The sequence below is a fragment of the Rhincodon typus genome, chromosome 37, assembly GCF_021869965.1.
Source record: "Rhincodon typus isolate 14 chromosome 37, sRhiTyp1.1, whole genome shotgun sequence".
In the NCBI taxonomy this organism is placed as follows: Eukaryota; Metazoa; Chordata; class Chondrichthyes; order Orectolobiformes; family Rhincodontidae; genus Rhincodon; species Rhincodon typus.
In genome coordinates, this window is record NC_063368.1 from 14,225,481 (window position 1) to 14,244,652 (window position 19,172).

Here is a 19,172-nt window from a genome sequence, read left to right on the forward strand (position 1 = left end):
TCCTGCTGTTCTTAATGGGGGTGGATGGTGGTCCGGTGGGAATCACTGGAATAGTTGAGTAGATTGGGCCTGACATTTAGAAGAATGAGAGGTCACCTTATTAAAACATACAAGATTCTTGGGGGACTTGAAAGGGAAGGTGTGGAGATATACTCTCCCCGCACAAGGGGAAACAAGGACTAGAGTGCGTCATCTCAGAATAAGGGATTGCCAGTTTAAACCAGAGATGAGGAATTTCTTCTCTCGGAGGGGAGTGAATCTGTGGAATTCTTTATTGCAGAAGGCTTTCGAGGCTGGGACATTAAGGATATTCAAGGCTGAGATAGACAGATTTCTAATTTCTTCCTTTTATTCATTCATGGGATGAGGGCATCACTGGCAAGGCCAATGTTTATTGTCCGTCTCTAATTGCCCAGAGGGCAGTTCAGAGTCAACCACATTGCTGTGGGTCTGGAGTCACATGTAGGCCAGACCAGGTAAGGATGGCAGTTTCCTTCCCGAAAGTGAACCGGATGGGTTTTTCCAGCCATCAACAATGGATTCATGGTCGTCGTTAGCTTCTTAATTCCAGACTTTTTAAATTAAATTCAAATTCCACCATCTGCCTTGGCAGGATTCAAATCCAGGTCCCTAGAACATTACTGGGGCTCTCTAGATTAACAGTCCAGCGATAATACCACTTGGCCATTACCTTAGAAGGGAATTAAGGAACATGGGGAAAAGGCAGGAAAATGGAGATGAGGATTATTAAGGTCAACTGTGATCTCATTGAATGGTGGAGCAGACTCGATGGGCTGAATGGCCTGCTTCTGCTCATACGTTTTATGGTCCCATACTTTGGGGCGTTGGGTTTAAATCTCGCAATGGCAAATGATGAAATTTGAATTGAATCTTCTTCTGACATCAAAAGCTAGACAAATGGTGACCGTGTAAGGATTGTTATAAAACCCCACCTGGTTCAGCATTGTCCTTTTAAGGAGGGAAATCTGCCATCCTTACGCGGTCTGGCCCACAGCAATGACGGTGACTCTTAACTGCCCTCTGAAATAGATTGGCAATGCCCCCTCAGCTCAAGAGCAATTAGGGATGGGTAATGAATGCTGGTCCAGCAGCCAATACCCACATCCCATGACCGGGTATAAAAAAAAAAGGACTCCCCAGAAAGCCCTCGTCCCCCTGTCAGTCACTCCCTGACTTGCATTTACTTCCTTGTCCAACAACGCTTCAGTTTTAAAATTCCCATCCCCATGCTTGCTCTCTGCCATCTTTTCCAGCTGTGCCGACACTCAGGAATGCTGAAAATGCTCCAGATGCAGCCTAGCCACCCCTATACCCCTTTACTTCTCCACTGGAGGCTGTACCTTCAGCTGCCAACATCCTAAGCTCTGACATTCTCTTCCTAAAACATTCCATCTGCCTGCCCCCCCAACCCCCCCCCCCCCCCCAATCCCCTTGGCCCATGTTAAGACACTCCATGTAACCTACCTCATGGGCCCTGCTTTGGGACAGCTGCCAAAATGTCTCCTTGTATAGTTTAGCGTCAAATTTTGTCCGCTAACCCTCCTGGAAGGCCCCCTGACATTCAAGGGGATAAATAAATGCAATCGTGTGGTAGGACATAGAGAACAAGTGGGGAAAACCAATGACCATTTTAAGAAACCGTGATGAGGGGAGAGGTTCTGTGTGGCCAATTTAACATGTTGGTACGACATTCCCACTTTAGCTGACTCATTCTCTTCAACATTCTCATAATCTTGAGTAACTGGCAGGGACTGCATTTATTACCCATTCTTAGGTTTCCCTGAGATTAGGCAGAGCTGGCTGTCTCACTGGGGCATTTCAGAAGGCAGCTAAGAGTGAACAATATTGCTGAGGGTCCAATTTCCTTCCCGTCAGAACCACAGAATTGTTACAGATCAGAAGGAGGCCATTCAGCCCTGTGTCTGTACTGGCTCATTCAATAGGAAGGATATAATTAAACTGGAGAAGGTTCAGAAGAGATTTACCAGATGTTGCTGGGAATGGAGGGTTGGAGTCATAAGGAGAGGTTGGGACTTCTTTCACTGGAGCGTAGGAGGTTGAGCATTGACCTTTATTGAGGTTTATAAAATCATGAAAAGTTTAGATAAGGTGAATGGAAAATGTCTTTTCCTTAGGGTGGGGGATTTCAAGATCAGGGGACATATTTTTAAGGTGAGAGAAGAAAGATTTTAAAAAGACATGAGGGACAAGTTTTTTTTTACAGAGAGTGGTCATGTGTGAAATGAACTTCCTGTGGAAGTGGTGGATGCAGGCACACTGACAACGTTTAAGAGACATTTAGATAAATACATGAATAAGAAATGATTGGAAGGATAAGGGCCAAGCGCAGGCAGGTGGGGCTAGTTTAGTTTGGGATTATGATCAGGGTGGACTGGTTGGACCGAAGGGTCTGTTTCTGTACTCTGACTCTAACATATGGTGGCATTATTTCAAGGAACAGTGGGTGAGTTCACCCCATTATCCCAAACAACATTTACCCCTCAAACAACGTTACTGAAAGATTTTTTTAAAAAATAATATTCTTTCACAGGATGTGGGCGTCAGTGGCTGTGCCAACATTTATCGTCTGCCTCTAATTGTCCTTGCAAATGCTCGTGGTGTGTCTTGAACCACTATGCTGTTGGGAGTTATTTGGCCATTGTGTCATGTATACATTGTGCTAGTTTCCATAATCATGAATGGGCTGGAGAGAGAAGCTGTTCCCATTTATATAAGGATAGAGAGTGAGAGGGCACAATTTGCTTATTGTGTTGCCTGCATTTCAACAGAGAGTACACTTTGAAAAGTATTTCATTAGTTCTATAAAGCCTTGGGGAAAATCCTGAATTCGTGGAAGGTGCTATACAAATGCAAGTCTTTGCTTAGTTGCTTGCTTTCTCCCTTTCTTTCATTCAACATAGTTCCTTGTGCTGCCCGAGTGCAAATCCGTGTGTGCGTACCTCATTAATTGATGCCAACTCTCCCTTTATGGCAGGAAGAATATTATTTAAATTGAGGAAGATTGCAGAAAGCTGCAGCACAGAGGCAGTTGGGAGCCCTCATCCATGATTCACAAAGTTAGTTTCCGAATTCAGATTATAGGGAGGGCAAATGGAAAGTTGGCCTTTATTTCAAAGGGAATGGAGTGTAAAAATTGAGAGGTCTTGCTGAACTGTACAAGGCAGTAGTCAGTCCACAGCCTGGAATACTGTCAATAGCTTTGGACGCCTTACCTAAGGAAAGATATTGTGGCATTGGAGGAAGTCCGGAGAAGTTTCACTAGATTTACCTGAGTATGAAGAGATTTTCCAATGAGGAACAAGTGAGTAGGGCTTGGAATTTATAAGAACAAGAGGTGACCTTATTGAAACATGCAAGATTCTTAGGGGAATTGACTGCATAGACACAGTTTCTCCTTCATAGAATCCCTACAGTGTAGAAGCAGGCCATTCAGCCCATCAAGTTGAGCTCCCAAAGAGCATTCTGCCCAGATCCACCCCATTCCCATTACCCTGCATTTCCCATTGCTGACCCACCTAGCCTGCACATACCTGGATACTACGGGGCAATTTGCTATGGCCAATCCCACCTCACCTGCACATCTTTGGAATGTAGGAGGAAACCGGAGCAAACCCAGGGAGAATGGGCAAACTCCAGGCAGTCACCCAAGGCTGGAATCGAACCCGGGTCCCTGACACTGAGGCAGCAGGACTAGCCACTGAGCCAGTGTGCTGCCCTCTCCTCGTGGGAGAGTCTAACACCAGGGGGCATACTTCCAGAATAAGGGGTCACACATTTAAGGCAGCAATGAGGAGGAATGTCTTCTCTCAGGGCTAGTGGATCTGTGGAATTCATTACCGCAGAGTCCTTCAGAGGTTGGGTCATGAAATATATTCAAGTTTGAAGTGGAGAGCTTTTTTAACTAGTAGGGGAATCGAGGATTATGGGTAAAGTGGAGTGGAGGATTATCAGAGATGGTAGGAACTGCAGATGCTGGAGAATCTGAGATAACAAGGTGTAGAGCTGGATGAACACAGCAGGCCAAGCAGCATCAGAGGAGCAGGAAGGCTGATGTTTTGGGCCTAGACCCTTCTTCAGAAATGAGGAGGAATGTCTTCTCTCAGGGCTAGTGGATCTGTGGAATTCATTACCGCAAAGTGCTTCAGAGGTTGGGAGCTTCAGAGCTTTTCTGAAGAAGGGTCTAGGCCCGAAACGTCAGCCTTTCTGCTCCTCTGATGCTGCTTGGCCTGCTGTGTTCATCCAGCTCTACACCTTGTTACATTGAGGATTATCAGATTGGCCATGATCTCATTGAATGGTGGGGCAGACTTGATGGACTGAATGGCCTACTTCTGTTCCCTAATGTCTTCAGATCTTTGGTGTCCACTCCACCCTTGGGTGGATCACCATGGCTGGCCGTGCGTTGATGCTGGTTAAGTTTTCTTTTTGTGTTTCTGGAACAGGCTGTTTCCCCTGAGTTTTGTCAATATCTCCATCCATGACGTTTACAATCGGCGTCTCCGTTTGAAGCTTGCCAATGGGAGGGCTTTCTACCTGCAGCTATATGTCCACCCCGACTGTGAGAATGAGGTGTTCGAGCGCTGGATGAAGTTGGTGACCCTCCTGCACACCAACCCCGAGGAAGTGTACGGCTACGAGGCTGTCACACCAGAGATTGAGTGCATCCTGGAGCAGGCCAGTCTGGAGACCTCCATCACCACGCTCTCTGACTGGCAGCTAGAGCCACCGGAGATGTCACCGGTACGTGGCGCTCTGGTTTGGGGCAAATGGGGGTTGGGGTGAGGTTGGAGGTGGTGGTGGGGTTCAGTTTCCTGCTGTCTGTCAGGGCCTTTTCCTTAGAGGGTGTCTCTCGGTGAGAGGCTGTGATCATCGAGAATGTGAAGCTGAGGCTACTCTCAAATCAGCTGTGGTCTTATCAAGCACTGGAGCAGGCTCGAGGGGCCGAAAGGCCTCATCCTGCTACTCAGTCATGTGCTTATGTGTAACCATTTCACAGGGAGTTCCAGCTGGATGTCTCCTTTCTCTGCACACTTTCCTCTGGTGCATTTCCCAGCTCTCCTGACAGGTGGTGTACTGGTAATGCTATGGGACTAGCGCACCAGGAGTATTGGGCATAGAGTTCAAATCCCACCACAGCAGCTGCTGGAATTGAAATGAATGAATGAATGAATTTAATTAATTACCATTATCAATCTAGTGGTAGTGTCCTGACCTCTGACCCAGGAGATGCTGGTTCAAGTCCCACCTGCTCCAGATTGCTTAGAATAAACCTGGAAGGAAAAGTGCCTCCAGGTAACGATGACCATTACAACCATCGTTTATTTTTGTAAGAATCTATCTTGTTCACTAACATCCTTCAGGGAAGGAAATCTGCCATCCTCATCTGGTCTGGTCTGTGTGTGACTCACACGTAGATCCACAGCAAAGCAGTTGATTCCTAACTGCCCTCTGAAATAGCCCAGCAAACCCCTCAGTTCAAGGCCATTAGCTGCCCAGTGATCCCCACAAGGAATAATATCTCTGCTGCAGGAAACTATCCCTTCAGAGTTGCATTCCATCAGTCCTTCCCCACTCCTTCATTCCCCTTGTCTAATCCTCTCCACATCTCTCTGTCCACTCTCACCTTATCTACGACATCACAATACATTTCCCTCTCCTCCTTTCCCATTCCTACTTTCCTGACCTCACACCCCCCCACCTCTCTCTCTCTCTCTCTCTCCCCCTCTCTCTTTCTCTCTCCCTTCTCCTTAGGTAAGTTGTCCCAGGCCAATACCGAGGGAGTGTGCACCGTTGGATGTGCCATCTTTCCAAATGAACCATCTGCTTTCTTAAAGGGAGGGGGGTTGCTTTGAAGAAGAGCTGGGGAATTATTCCTACAGTCATGGCCAATATTTATCACTCGGCAAACATCGCAGAGTGCAAAGCTAATCTGCTCACTATCTTATTGTTGTTTATGGGAGCTGGCTGTGTGGCAATTGATAGCTGTGTTTCTTACAATTCAACTTCCAAGACATGGCTATTAAGCATATTGGGATTCCTTGCTTGTATGTTATTCATCAAAAGTTGGTTTGAACATCTTTCATTTAATCCCCCATTAACATTATTTGTTTGTTGGAGAACTATCACAAGTTCCAAAGGTAACTGAAGCTCCTTATTGTATCATAGAGTCACACAGCACGGACAGAGACCCTTTGGTCCAACCAGTCCGTGCCAAATATAATCCCAAATTAAACTAGTCCCACCTGCCGGCTCCTGGCCCATATCCCTCCAGACCTTTTCCTATTCATGTACTTATCCAAATGTTATTTAAATGTTGTAACTGTACCCACATCCACCACTTCCTCCAGAAGTTCATTCCACACACGAACTACCTTCTGTGTAAAAAAGTTGCCCCTCATTCTTTTTTAAATCTTTTCTCCTCCCACCTTAATGTGGCCCCTAGTCTTGAAATCCCTCCACCCTAGGGAAATACCTACCATTAACCCTATCTTCACCCCTCAAAGGAAGAGCCCACGTCTAAAGCCTTGGTGGCAATATTTTTACAATTTTATTTGCGTCCTTTACTGATCATTCATGTTTCGTGCCCACTGTCTATGCATCGGTCCTTGGCTCATTGTTGACTGATGCTTAATCCTGAGGCGTTTAACAGTATAACCATCAGCAGAAAATGAGCTAAGGACCAGTCAGTGCTTAGAAATTGCTGGAAAAACTCAGCAGGCGTGGCAGCATCTGTGGAAAGAGAAACAAAGTTAATGTTTCGGGTCCAGTGACTTCAGAATTGAAGAAGGATGACCAGACCTGAAACAATTTCTGCTTCCTCTCCACAGATGCAGCCAGACCCATTGAGTTTTTCTAGCACCTGCAGTCATAGAGTCATAAGGCTCACAAACAGACCCTTTGGTCCAATTCATCTGCATCAAACAGACCCCCCAATGTGAACTAGACCCATTTGCCAGCATTTGACCCATATCCCTCTAAACCCTTCCTATTCATATAACCATCCAGATGCCTTTTAAATGTTGTAATTGTACCAGACTCCACCATTTCCTCTGGCAGCTTGTTCCATACACGCACCACCCTCTGCATGAAAAAGTTATGCCTCAAGTCCTTTTCCAATTTTTTCCCTCTCATCTTAAGCCTATGTCTTCTCGTTTTGGACACCCCCAGCTTAGGGAAAAGACCTTGGCTACTTACCCTACCCATGCCCCACATGATTTTATAAACTTTCTTTGTTTTGGTTTTGTTTAGTGCTAGTCTGTTATTGCCTTGCATTCTCACAGACAGAGTAAGGAGCTAGGGTCCCCAGTCTACGTTGGCTGGAATGGGAATTAAACCTCTGCCTTTTTCATTATGCTGGAACGGGCGCTATCCAGTGATCCTCTTTCACCCCTGCTCCTGTCCCGCAGGAACTCCTTGTAGCTTTTCTGCCTGACAGCAACGCAATCACTTGTCTTTCCCTCTTTCTGTGTTCTCCTCCCCCTCCTCCCCTGATCGCCGCTGCAGGGCATGAGGGAATACTACGAGGCGAGTCGTGCGAGCAGCAAGAAGAGTAAACAGAGCAAGCAGAGCAAAAAAAGCAAGAAGAGTGACAAGAGTGAAAAGACGGACTGCAGTGAGAGGACCCAAAGCAAGAGGGAAGGGAGTGATGACGAGAGCCTGCCTGACTTCGACCGTGAGCAAGAGCCCTGGCCTCTTGTCGAACCGTGGGTATTCCTATTCAAGCTGGTTCGGTTGGGGAAGGGAGGGTGGACACTCTTTGTAACTGAGTCCGAGAGTCATAGGTCGAAGTCCCACTCCAGGGACTCGGGCACGAAGACTCCAGACTCTTTGCCACCCATCACAGTGATGAAGCATTAAACTGGGAATTGCCCCCTTCCCCTTCTCCCAACCCCACCTTCAGGTAGATTTGAAGAGTAGCCCAACACCCGCCCCCAGGTTCCCAGTGGAAACTTGTCCCTCAGTCCAACTGGTGATTTGGTGATTCTCTCACTGCTTGATGGGAGCTTCCTGTGCATAAATTGGCTGCCATATCTCCCGATATTACAAGACCGGTCAAAGTTTGAAACTTTGGGACATCCCGAGGTTGCGAAAGGTGATATATAAATATGTGGCATTTTTTACCTCTGCTTCAACTGCACTTTGGTGAGGAAAGTGTTCCATTGGTGGGGGTGGTCTTGGGAGAGAGGGATGGGTGCAATGAGAGTTCTGGTGTCCAATTGGCGGCGGTGGTGGTGGTGGTGTTGTGGGTGGTTTCGAAGGGGGTTGGTGATGATTACTTCTGTTGATTTCTTTTTGCCAATAAATTCCAACTCCACTTTGAACCATCAAAAGTGATCCCTTGAACCTGTACATCCCATCGAGATCAACCGTCAGCTCTCAACCCTTGAGTCTGTTATAGATTCATACAGCATGGAAACAGACCCTTTGGTTTAACCAGTCCATGACAACTTTTGTTCCCAAACTAAACTAGTCCCACCTGCCTGCATTTGGCCCATATCCCTCCAAATCTTTCCTATTCATGTACTTATCCAAGTGTCTTGCCTCAGTTCACAGCTGATCTCCATCTTAAGTCCACTGGCCTACCCTGGTTCTGCCACTGTTCACACCCTTGCCTAACAAACAAAAATCTAACACACGCAAGATTTGAGAGTAAGGCCCTGCATGGAAATTGCAAACAAGGCACTTTGAATTTTTCAGACAACTAGACCCCTACAAGGTAACTCGTGATTGAGTGTTCTCTGGACACTGCTACAACAGACAGGCATCAAAATAAGAGAATGGGTATGAATTTTGCACACTAGCTGAGGGATCAGAGCTCAGGGGACCAGAAATTATTGTCCCATTCCACTGTTGCCTTCAAAATAAACAGAGGCATTGGGTAGAAAAGCTATGCCAAAGCTTTATCAAGCTCTCATTAGACCACAGTTGCCAAACTTGGTCACCACACTTTAGAAAAAAACATGAGCCATTTAGAAGGTGCAGAGGTGATTTGCCTGAGAGTGATACAGTCATTATGGCCCAGATAGAGGTCTTTAAGCCCATCGAGCTCATTCTGACCCTCAGTACAGCAATCCGGTTGGTTCTGTCTCTGGTTGCAGGGGTGAGATGTTTGAGTTGCAACATTCAGTTGGAGATGCTAGGATTGTGCCCCTCGAAGATGAAAGGGGCAGCTGAGGTAGTCAGGTTGAGATGAGTTTGGGTAAAGCAGGCAAAGCAAAGCTGCTCCCATTGACTGATGGTACAAGGACATGAGGAAGACAGTGTTAAGATTTTGGGTAAGGAATGTGCTGGGGACGGGATGGTGAGTTATGAGCGGCTGTCCATGTAGGTGGCAGAAGCAGTCATTTCAAAGGAAAATAGATGGACACTTAAGGGAAATAAGTGTGCAGGGTCAAGAGGGTAGAGTGAGGTATAAGACTGAATGTCCTAATGAGAGAACAAATGGGCTGAATAACCTCCACCTTATCCCATGGTGACTGTATAACTCTGAGTATTACCAAAGCAGGTACACATAGAGGTGCAGACTGAAGCTATCCCCTACAATATTTCAACAAAATGCCTCTATCTCAACCTTGGAAGAATTCCTATTAACTGTGTCACAGATACTTTACCATACCATGGCCTTCTCCATGTCATGGCTTTTTTCATTTACCATTGAGTTTAAAAGAAAAGCTTACATTATATGGCACCTCTCACAACATCAGGATGTCACAAAGTGTGGTTTACAGCCAATGAGGGTACATTTTATCGCAGTCTAGGAAGGCTGCATAGCCAACACAGAACAAGATCCAACAAGCAACAATGTGGCAACGAGCAGAATATTTGGATTGAGTGTTATTTGAGGGATGGGCATTGACCAGATTGTATGGACTTTCTACTTCTTCAGATTCGGCCTGACCCACAGCCATCAGACCTGCACCAAGGAGGTAAATCCCAAATCCAACTCCACACTATTGGCATCAATCTGACCAATAATGGAGTCAACTGACTCCCTGGAGAGAGAGACAGAGAGGGAGAGACACAGAGAGATGGAGAGAGAGACACAGACAGGGAGAGAGAGGGAGGGAGGGAGGGGGGGGGGGAGGGGGTGGGGGTGTGGGGAGAAATTGGGGAGTTTTACCTGCACAATGTAGCCCAGAGCTGTAGATAGTGATGGTAGAGGCTCCGATGTTCTCTCCATCACGTGGCTGATCGGGAACTTTTCTCTCTCTTACTGTGCGCCATTGACATGTTTTGGAAGGACTTGCTATTTGACACTGTGTTTGGCCACATCATGAATACACCTTCCTTGTCCATCTAGTCCCAGGTGAGACTCAAACCCCAAGTTTCTGGTTCAGACGCAGAGATGGTATCCCAAAGCATCACAAGCCCTCTTGGCCTAAGAATGTTGAATAGTGGACACTACCCAATGAGGTGGTATGGATCAGGAATTAAATTGAGGCTGGCCAAACCTATGTCACATGGTAACTTTACCGCTGGGAACTAAAATTAATTCCTGCCATTCCAGGAGGATTTGAGTCCAAATGCAGAGATTTAACAGAAGTGGTCAACATTATGAAAGGGTTTTGGTCGACTAAATAAAGAGACACTGTTCACTGAGGGAAGGATTTGTAACCAAAGGAAACAGATTTAAAGATAATTGTCAGTAGACCAAGTAGAATGGAGGGTTTGAGTTGTAAGGAGAGGCTAGATAGGCTGGGATTTCTTCCACTGGAACATGGGAGGTTGAGAGATGACCTTAGAGGTTTATAAAAGCATGAGAGGTTGAGATAAGGTAATTGGCAGGTGTCCTTTCCTTAGGGTGAGGGATTTCAAAACGACAGGGCATATTTTTAAGGAGAGAGGAGAAAGGTTTAAAAAAGACATGGAGGGCAATTTTTTTTACACAGTGGTTCGTGTGTGGAATGGACTTCCAGAGGAAGTGATGGATGTGGGTACAGTTACAAGGTTTAAAAGACATTTGGATAAGTACACGAACAAGAAATGTTTGCAGGGATATGAGCCTGGAGCAGGCAGGTGGGATTGGTTTAGTTTGGAATTATGGTTGGCATGGACTGAAGGGTCTGTTTCTGTGCTGTATGACTATGATGCTATAACCAAACAGGTCAATGGGGAGAAAATATTTCACACATTATTGTGATCTGCAATGCATGGATTGAAAAGGCAGTGGAAGGAGATTCAATTGGAACTTTCAAAGGATAACTGGATCATTGCTTAAACTCTTTGCAGAGCTAAGGGGAGTGTAACTAATCAATAGCCTGGGTTTGTCCAAGAGCTAAGCCAGGCTCAATGGGCTTAATGGGCCTCCACCTGTGCTATAAAATGTTGGTGAGCACGCTGCCAGTGATCATTCTGTTACCGTGGAGAAGGCCCCTTCTCTGACCCACTGGCCCTTCCATTCGCGATCTTCCCTTAAACCTTGTTCTTGGATTGTGCAGTGATTCATGTGAACCGATCGGTGAGTGATAGCTGCTGTGTTCCCAACTTACCCCCAACTTTTATGGTTTGTTCCACAGGCCAAAGAAAGAGAAGAAAAGTCGAGGTATGGCATTGGATTGACAGGCTCACCATGAGATCCTCTTGTTATGGGTAAAATAGGAACGGTTATCAGAGAGGACTGGTGGGGTGCTGGAGTTGGAGGGGATGGTGATGATGGGTGCCAGGGTGTAGGGGGGGGGGGGGGGGGGGGGGTGCAGGAGGCAGCCTGATTGTGGTTGTAGGAAGACTTAGATTCTCCTGGTGTTCCTCCTCCTGGGAATGTGGCCATGATTTTTCAGGAGTGAGCATTTCCCACCCCGATAGCCTAGAAGTCCCTGCTCATGTTGTGCAGTGGGGGGTAATCTGGCTAAGGGTCTCTACCCCCAGAACATTAACCTGGGCCTGTGAATGATTGGTCTAGTGGTATTACCGCGGAGCCACTATTTCCCAGGAGCTTTGGGGCAGTCAGGTCCAGAGGTAACAGAGACCATGAGTAAAGGTTTCAGCTATTGATTACTGATACATAGATTGGTCAGGTGATATTGCGAAGGTGGAAATGCACAGTCATGGTGGTGAAGGGCCTATGTATGAAGAGATCAAAGGGTATGGGGTGAAAAAAAGAACCGTGGAGTGAGTTGGATGATTAGCCCTGATCATACTGAACAACGGAACAGGCTCAAAAGGCCAAATGGCCTACTCCTGCTCCTATTTTCTATGTTTCTACATTCAACTCGGAGCCAAATAGTCTCTATTTTATTCATTCATGGTATGTGGCTGTGACTGGATAGGCCAGCATTGAATGTCCAGCCCCTAATTGAGAAGGCGGTGGTGGTGAGCTGCCGCCTTGAACTGCTGCAGTCCTGAGGGGTAGGCACGCACACAGTGCTGTGAGGGAGGGTGTCCCCAGAATTTAACACAGCGACAGTGAAGAATTGGTGTTATAGTTCCAAGATTGGAGCATGTGTAGCTTTAGAGTGGAACTTGCACCTGTTGCCCCAACTTTTTCAACAGTAGAAATCACAGGTTTAGAATGTGAGATCAAGGTTGTGAACAGCCTGGATCGCCTTAGGTAGTTGCCATGGAGAGAAAATGAACCGGTGGCTATAAAAGTCAGGAATGTGATGGAATACACCACAATTGCCTGGATGAGTACGGCTCCAACAACACTCAAGAAGCTTGACACCATCCAGGACAAAGCAAACCCACTTGATTGTCATCACATCCTCAAGCATCCATTCTCTCCTCCACCAATGGTCAGTAGCAGCAGTGTGTAATATCTGCAAGATGCACTGCAGAATTCACAAAGGTGCCTTAAATAGCACCTTTCATATCCACAAACTCTTCCATTTAGTAGGATAAGGGCAGCAGATACATGGGAACACCACCATTCACAGGTTCCCTTCCATGCCACTCATTATCCTGACTTGGAAATATATTGCTGTTCCTTAAGAGTCGCTGGGTTAAAATCCCAGAACTCCCTCCCTAAGGACAATGTGCATCTACCTAACAGTGGACTGTGTTGTTCAAGAAGGCAGCTTACCACCACCTTTGCAAGGGGTACTAGGGATGGGCAATACCAGTGGCACTGTAGAGTGGCACGATGGTTCTGTGTGGCAGCGGTGCTAACCACTGCATCAGGGACCTGGATTTGATTCCACCCTCGGGTGACAGTCTGTGTGGGTTTCCTTCGGGTGCTCCAGTTTCCTCCCACAGTCCAAAGATGTTCAGCTTAGGTAGATTGTGCAATTTAGCATGGCCATAGTGTCCAGGGGTGTGCAGGCTAGGTGGATAAGCCTTAGTTCAGGTAGCAATTAGGGATAGGCAACAAATGCCAATCTTGTCAGCGATGCCCACATGTCATAAATGAATTAAGAATGAATAATTAGAATATCGTTCCTGATTTTCTAATGAAAATGCTGAGTTCACGCTGTTTTTTTCACTTGATGAGCAATATGTTTGCTTTAATTGGCAGGAAAGTCAATAGGTTTCAACTTCTTTAACAAAGGATCTAAAGAGAAGCTGGAGGATAAGGAAAAACAACCTCAGAAAACCAAGGCAGCAGCATCTCCATCAACTCCATCAGTCCCAGCACAAGAGAAAGAGTCAAAGGTGAGGCTTGAGAAAGAGGGAAAGGGTGACAGGAATAAAAAGGAGTCAAAACCGAAGGACAAATCCAAGGGCAAGGAAGGCAAGGGGGATAAGGAGAAGAAGAAACAGAAGATGAAGGAGGATAAGGAGAGGGAGAAAGTGGAGAGGCAGCAGGAGAAAGAGAGGCAGCAGAGGGAGAAGGAGGAGAAGAAGCAGAAACAGAAGGAAGGCAGGAAGCAGAAAGGGAAGGACGACAAGAGGGGGAAGGAGAAAGAGAAGCGGCAGCGACAGAAGGAGGAGAGGCAGCAGAAAAAGGAGGCCAAGCAGCGGGAGAAAGAGGAGAAGAAGCAGCGAGAGCTGGAGGACAGGAGGGAGAAAGGGAAGGACGAAAAACGTGGGAAGGAGAAAGAGAAGAGGCAACGTGGGAATGAAGACAAGAAACAGAAAGACAAGAAAAAGCAAAGCAAACCATCAGCTACCAAGTCCAAAGAGAAAGTGGAAGAATGAGATATCGATGGCTCGGCTCAGGAGTTGAGAACAAAAGTAGGGAAAAGACTGGAAGATGGTAAGTGTTATCGAATGGAAGAGGAGAATCCATAACAAGAGAGAATGACTGGTGTCTAAATGTATTAGAATGGATCTAATACCTTCATGTGAACTGGGAATAAAATACTTCCTTGCAGTTTATTTTGGTTTTGACAAAGTTTAAAGGTCAAACTCCCCAAATACTTCCTTGTGACTTAAGTTCAAAGTTCATCCACTGTATGGGTAGAAAACTCAATGTAAGTGCTCCGTGTGGGTTGACTGAGATCTGAGGTGCATGAGCAGCTATCCCTGCAACTTTCCAAAATCTCTGCTTTGCAGACACGCTTTCCCCTGGTGTGATCAAATTGTTCTGTTACATTACTTCCTGTTGTGGGAGCAATTGGTCAAAGACTTTAGATTAAAAAAAGAAGTATCTTTCAAATTCTACTTTTTACTTCATTCTTATGTGCAGTTTAATCAAACGACTTTATTCAAGGACAAATAAAAAACAACCTGGATCCCTCATTCTCTGCTTGCTGCTTTTAGCAGAAACATTTCTGAAGTGTTTCAGAATTCCTCTGATATTCCCAATGGTTTGTCTTCCCTTCACCCCAACCCATTCCTGCCTCATCATCACAAAACTCTCCCCTTGTTCCATATCGAGTCTTTTCTTGCCAGCACCTCTGGTCCTGAATTTCAGGCACAATGTCAAGCCTATCCACTGTTGTTGAACTCTGCCATGAACTCCCCAGAGTTCAGGGAGCAGCAGTGAGCTTTTGGACCACAGGGAAAATGGATGGGTGGAAGGGGTACATCAAACCAGAGCCTAATACCACTTGTCACACATCCTTACCTTTTCCACCCATGACTGCTTAGTGTCTATGAGCCCTGGGAAGTGGGGGATGTAAGAGAAGATCAGGGAATTTGTCTTAGTCTGTGGAAATCCAGAACACACTCTCAGAGAAAGGATATGGATGTTGGGGAAGGAGGTTAATTGAAATGTTCCAAACTAGAATTGAGGGATGTTTCTGAGGTAAGGATGGTGAAGGTTGATCAAAGCTGGCGAAATGGAGTTGAGGTACAGCTGACGTAACTGATGAACAGCGAGATTAGCTGGAGGGGCAGAATGTACTCCTTCAGTTCCAATGTGTGACTTCAGACTGGTTAAATGCTATGGCTAGGTATTCCCATCAATGTACAATGACAGTGACCATGAGGTTATTAGATTGTTAAAAGCACCCAACAGCCTTGAGAATATCCTTTAGGAGAGGAAATCTGCCATCCTTACTCATGCTCCATCTAGATGTGTTTTTAATCCTACAGTCAGGTTTAAATTGACCTCTGAAGAGACTGAGCCAACCATTTTAATCTTGTTCATCATCACCCTTTTAGGATAATTGGGTAGTGATGGCCTAGTGGTATTATCGGGGGGACTGTTAATACGGAGACCCTGGGAATGTTCTGGTGACCTGGGTTTGAATCCCACCACAGCAGATAGTGGAATTAGAATTTCATTTTAAAAAATGGAATGAAGAGTCTGATGGTGACCATAAATTCATCATTGATTATCGGAAAAACTAATCTGGTTCACGAATATCCTTTAGGAGGGAAACTGCCATCCTTACCTGGTCTGGCCTACGTATGACTCCAGATCCACAGCAATGTAGCTAATGCTTAACTGCCCTCTGGGCAATTAGGGATGGACAATAAATGCTGGCCTCGTTAGTGACAACCTCATCCTGTTAATGAATAAAAAAATTAAAGCTGGACAATACAAATTGGCCTTGCCAGCCATGCTCACATCTCTGGGATGCATCAGTGAGTTAACACATGGTTTACAGTGAATATTAAACTGTGTGGTGAGGGGCCTGACTGGTTCTTCATCCATTTTCTACTGAAGGTAACATTAACACCCCAAGTGAATTCATTCAACTCACAACAGGCTGGACATCAAATCATCCAGACTCTATGATCCGTGCCAGCCATGGCATCACACATTCCTGTGAGGGCTGTGAGGAAAGCTGTTGTATTTTATAGAGCAATGCAGTCATTGGCAAGGCTGAAGGTGTGGGGTGGCATTAGCAGGATGGACATTTATTGCCCCAAGTGGAGTTGCCCAATGGAGATGGGGGCAGACTCTCTTCTTGAACCTCTACCGTCAGTGTGGTGAAGGTGATCCTATGGAACTGTTGGGGAGGGATTTTGATCCAGTGGCAATGAGGGATCAGAGCAATGTGCCCAGTTCGGAATGGCATGTGACAGGGGAATCTCGGGGATACTCCCAGGAAGCTGCTTCCCCAGTCCATCTGTGAGATGGAGGGCACTGGAAATAGAATTGAACTCATTATAACCTAGGATTGGATGCTAGCAGAAACATTCATCTTATAAAAGCCCAATGGGTTTACGATCCACAAGATCTCCACCTGCATTCTAAAGAAGAGTCATATCAGACTTGAAACATTAACTCAGTTTCTCTCTCAACAGATGCTGCAAAGCCTGCAGATTTTCTCCAGCATTTTCTGTTTTTATTTCAGACCTCATCCAGGTTTGGCCTAGATGTGGAGGTGCCGGTGTTAGAGTGGAATGGATGAAGTCAGAAGTCACGTAACAGCAGGTTGTAGTCCAACAGGTTTGTTTGAAACCACAAGCTTTCGGTGCACCGTTTCGTTGTCAAGTGAAGAAGAAGCCTGAAGAAGGAGCAGCGCTCTAAAATCTTGTGACTTCAACCTGTTGGACTATAACCTGGTGTCATGTGACTTCTGACTTAGTTTGACCTACATATCACGCTAGCCACTCACTATATGGCCAGTTCTTGCTGTCTTCTGAATCAGCCTTTTAGTTGTAAGATAGAAGGCAGCCCGAAAATCTCAAATCCCAATTAGTCAAGAGCAATAAAAACACTCACATCCTAAAAGCCTTAAGGCTAATTCTTTAATGAGGAAACATCCAGACTAAGATTAGCTCATGAGGTGAAAGCTGAAAAGAGTTTACACAATTCTTGTTCCATTTCATTTATCTTTCTTATATCAAATAGTAAGGTTAACACTATTCCTTGAACTTTTACAACTTCTGTGATTCTGTGCTCAGCTTCTGGGTTTCTGGGCTGTTTTTGTGGGTGCTGAAGTGTTGCCGGTTTGACTGCTGCGTTTGTGCGCTGTCCAAGGTACTGAATTGCAGTCTTGACCCCTGGGCACTGGGAAAGGCAGAGGTGCACTTCCCGTAAGTGAATGATCTCCTTTCACCCTTGGAACTGGCCTCTGTAATCCTTCCCTGCTTGAGTTGTGTTTTCCCCCCTCCTGCAGATGTGACTGGCCTCATCTTTGTTGTAGCCTCAGAGAGTGCTGATCTCAGATGTAACGTGTCCAGTAGCGACTGGATCCAGCCTTTTCGCTGTCGGTCATGCATTAAACGAGATTGGTCATGCAAGAACTGGTGTTCGCTGACAGACCTTGCCCTGAAAGCAAATACAGCCTTTGAAATTTTCAAAATAACCCTAACTCTCAAATCTCGTGATCTACATTGTCAATAGCAGGGCTTGCCTTGAGAAGGTGGTAGTGAACTGCCTTCTTGAACCGCTGCAGTCTACCTGCTGTGGGTTGACCCACAATGCTATTAGGGAGAGAATTCGAGCATGTTGACCCAGCAACAGTGAAAGAACGGCAATATATTTCCAAGTCAGGATGGTGAATGGCTTGGTGGGGGAGAGGTACTTGAAGGTGGTGGTGTTCCCATATATCTGCTGCCCTTGTACTTCTAGATGGAATGGTCATGGGTTCGGAAGGTGCTGTGTCATGATCTTTGCGGTGCATCTTGTAGATAGTACACATTGCTGATATTGAGCATTAGTGGTGGAGAGAGTGGATGCTTGTGGATGTAGTGCTGATCAAGTGGGCTGCTTTGTCCTGGATGGTGTCAAGGTTCTTGAGTGTTGTTGGGGCTGCACACATCCAGGCAAGTGGGAGTATTCCATCACACTCCTGACTTGTGCCTTGTAGATGCTGGACAGGCTTTGGAGAGTCAGTAGGTGAGTTAGTCACCGCAGTATTCCTAGTTTCTGAACTGCTGTTGTAGCCACTGTGTTTATGTGGTGAGTTCAGTATGAGTTTCTGGTCAATGGTAACCCCCAGGATGTTGATAGTGGGGGATTCAGTGATGGTAACACCATTGACTGCCAAGGGTTAGTGGTTAGATTGTCTCTTATTGGTGATGGTCATAGCCTGGCATTTGTGTGGCACAAATATTACTTGCCACTTGTCAACCCAAGCATGGATATTGTCCAGATCTTGCTGCATTTGAACATGGACTGCTTCAGTACCTGAGGAGTCATGAATGGTGCTGAACATAGTGCAATAATCGGTGAACATCCCCACTTCTGACTTTATGATGGAGGGAAGGTCATTGATGAAGCAGCTGAAGATGGTCCGGCCAAGGACACTAACCTAAAGAACACCTTCAGAGATGTCCTGGAGCTGAAATGATTGACCTCCAACAACCACGACCACCTTCCTGCGTGTCAGGTATGACTCCAACCACCAGAGAGTTTGCCCCTGATACCTACTGATTCCAGTTTTGCTCGGACTTCTTGATGCCACACCCAGTCGAATGCAGCCTTGCTGTCAAGCACTATCCAAACCTGCAGCCTCTACCACCCAGCTAGACAAGGGTGCAGATGCATAGGACCATCCCATCATTCTAGATAACTCCTGAGTCAGTCACCATCTTGACTGGAACTATATCGCCAATTCTTCATTGCTGCTGAGTGAAAATCCCGGAATTCTTTATATATACATCACAAGGACAGCAGTGGTTCAAGAAGGCAGCTCACCACCACCTTCTCAGGGGCAAGTAGGGATGTGCAGCAAATATTGGCATTGTCAGCAATGCTCCATGCACAAATACAGGAAGAAAAAGGTTAAGAGGGCTGAATGGCCTCCTTCTGTTCCTATTGAGATACTGAATAATTCTTATGCACATTCTCGATCAAATTTTACAAAGCCCATCAGCTACACAGTTCCTGTTTGATACTGACATTCCCCTTT

The 19,172-nt window shown here is 46.0% G+C and overlaps 1 protein-coding gene across 2 annotated transcripts in view; it reads left to right on the plus strand.

The window, feature by feature from the left end:
- The window catches only part of LOC109925891 (DNA ligase 1-like), a 27,968-nt gene extending 13,161 nt beyond the window's left edge, over nucleotides 1-14,807 (plus strand). Inside the window, exons 4-7 of one of the 2 annotated variants that reach the window (XM_048617581.1) lie at nucleotides 4,485-4,782; nucleotides 7,546-7,745; nucleotides 11,559-11,584; nucleotides 13,493-14,807. In XM_048617581.1, coding sequence (XP_048473538.1) covers nucleotides 4,485-4,782; nucleotides 7,546-7,745; nucleotides 11,559-11,584; nucleotides 13,493-14,115 — 1,147 coding nt within the window. In that variant the 3' untranslated portion in view covers nucleotides 14,116-14,807. The remainder of the gene's footprint in view (nucleotides 1-4,484; nucleotides 4,783-7,545; nucleotides 7,746-11,558; nucleotides 11,585-13,492) is intronic. The other variant, XM_048617579.1, reaches the window with a different exon arrangement.
- The last annotated feature ends 4,365 nt before the right edge of the window (nucleotides 14,808-19,172 follow it).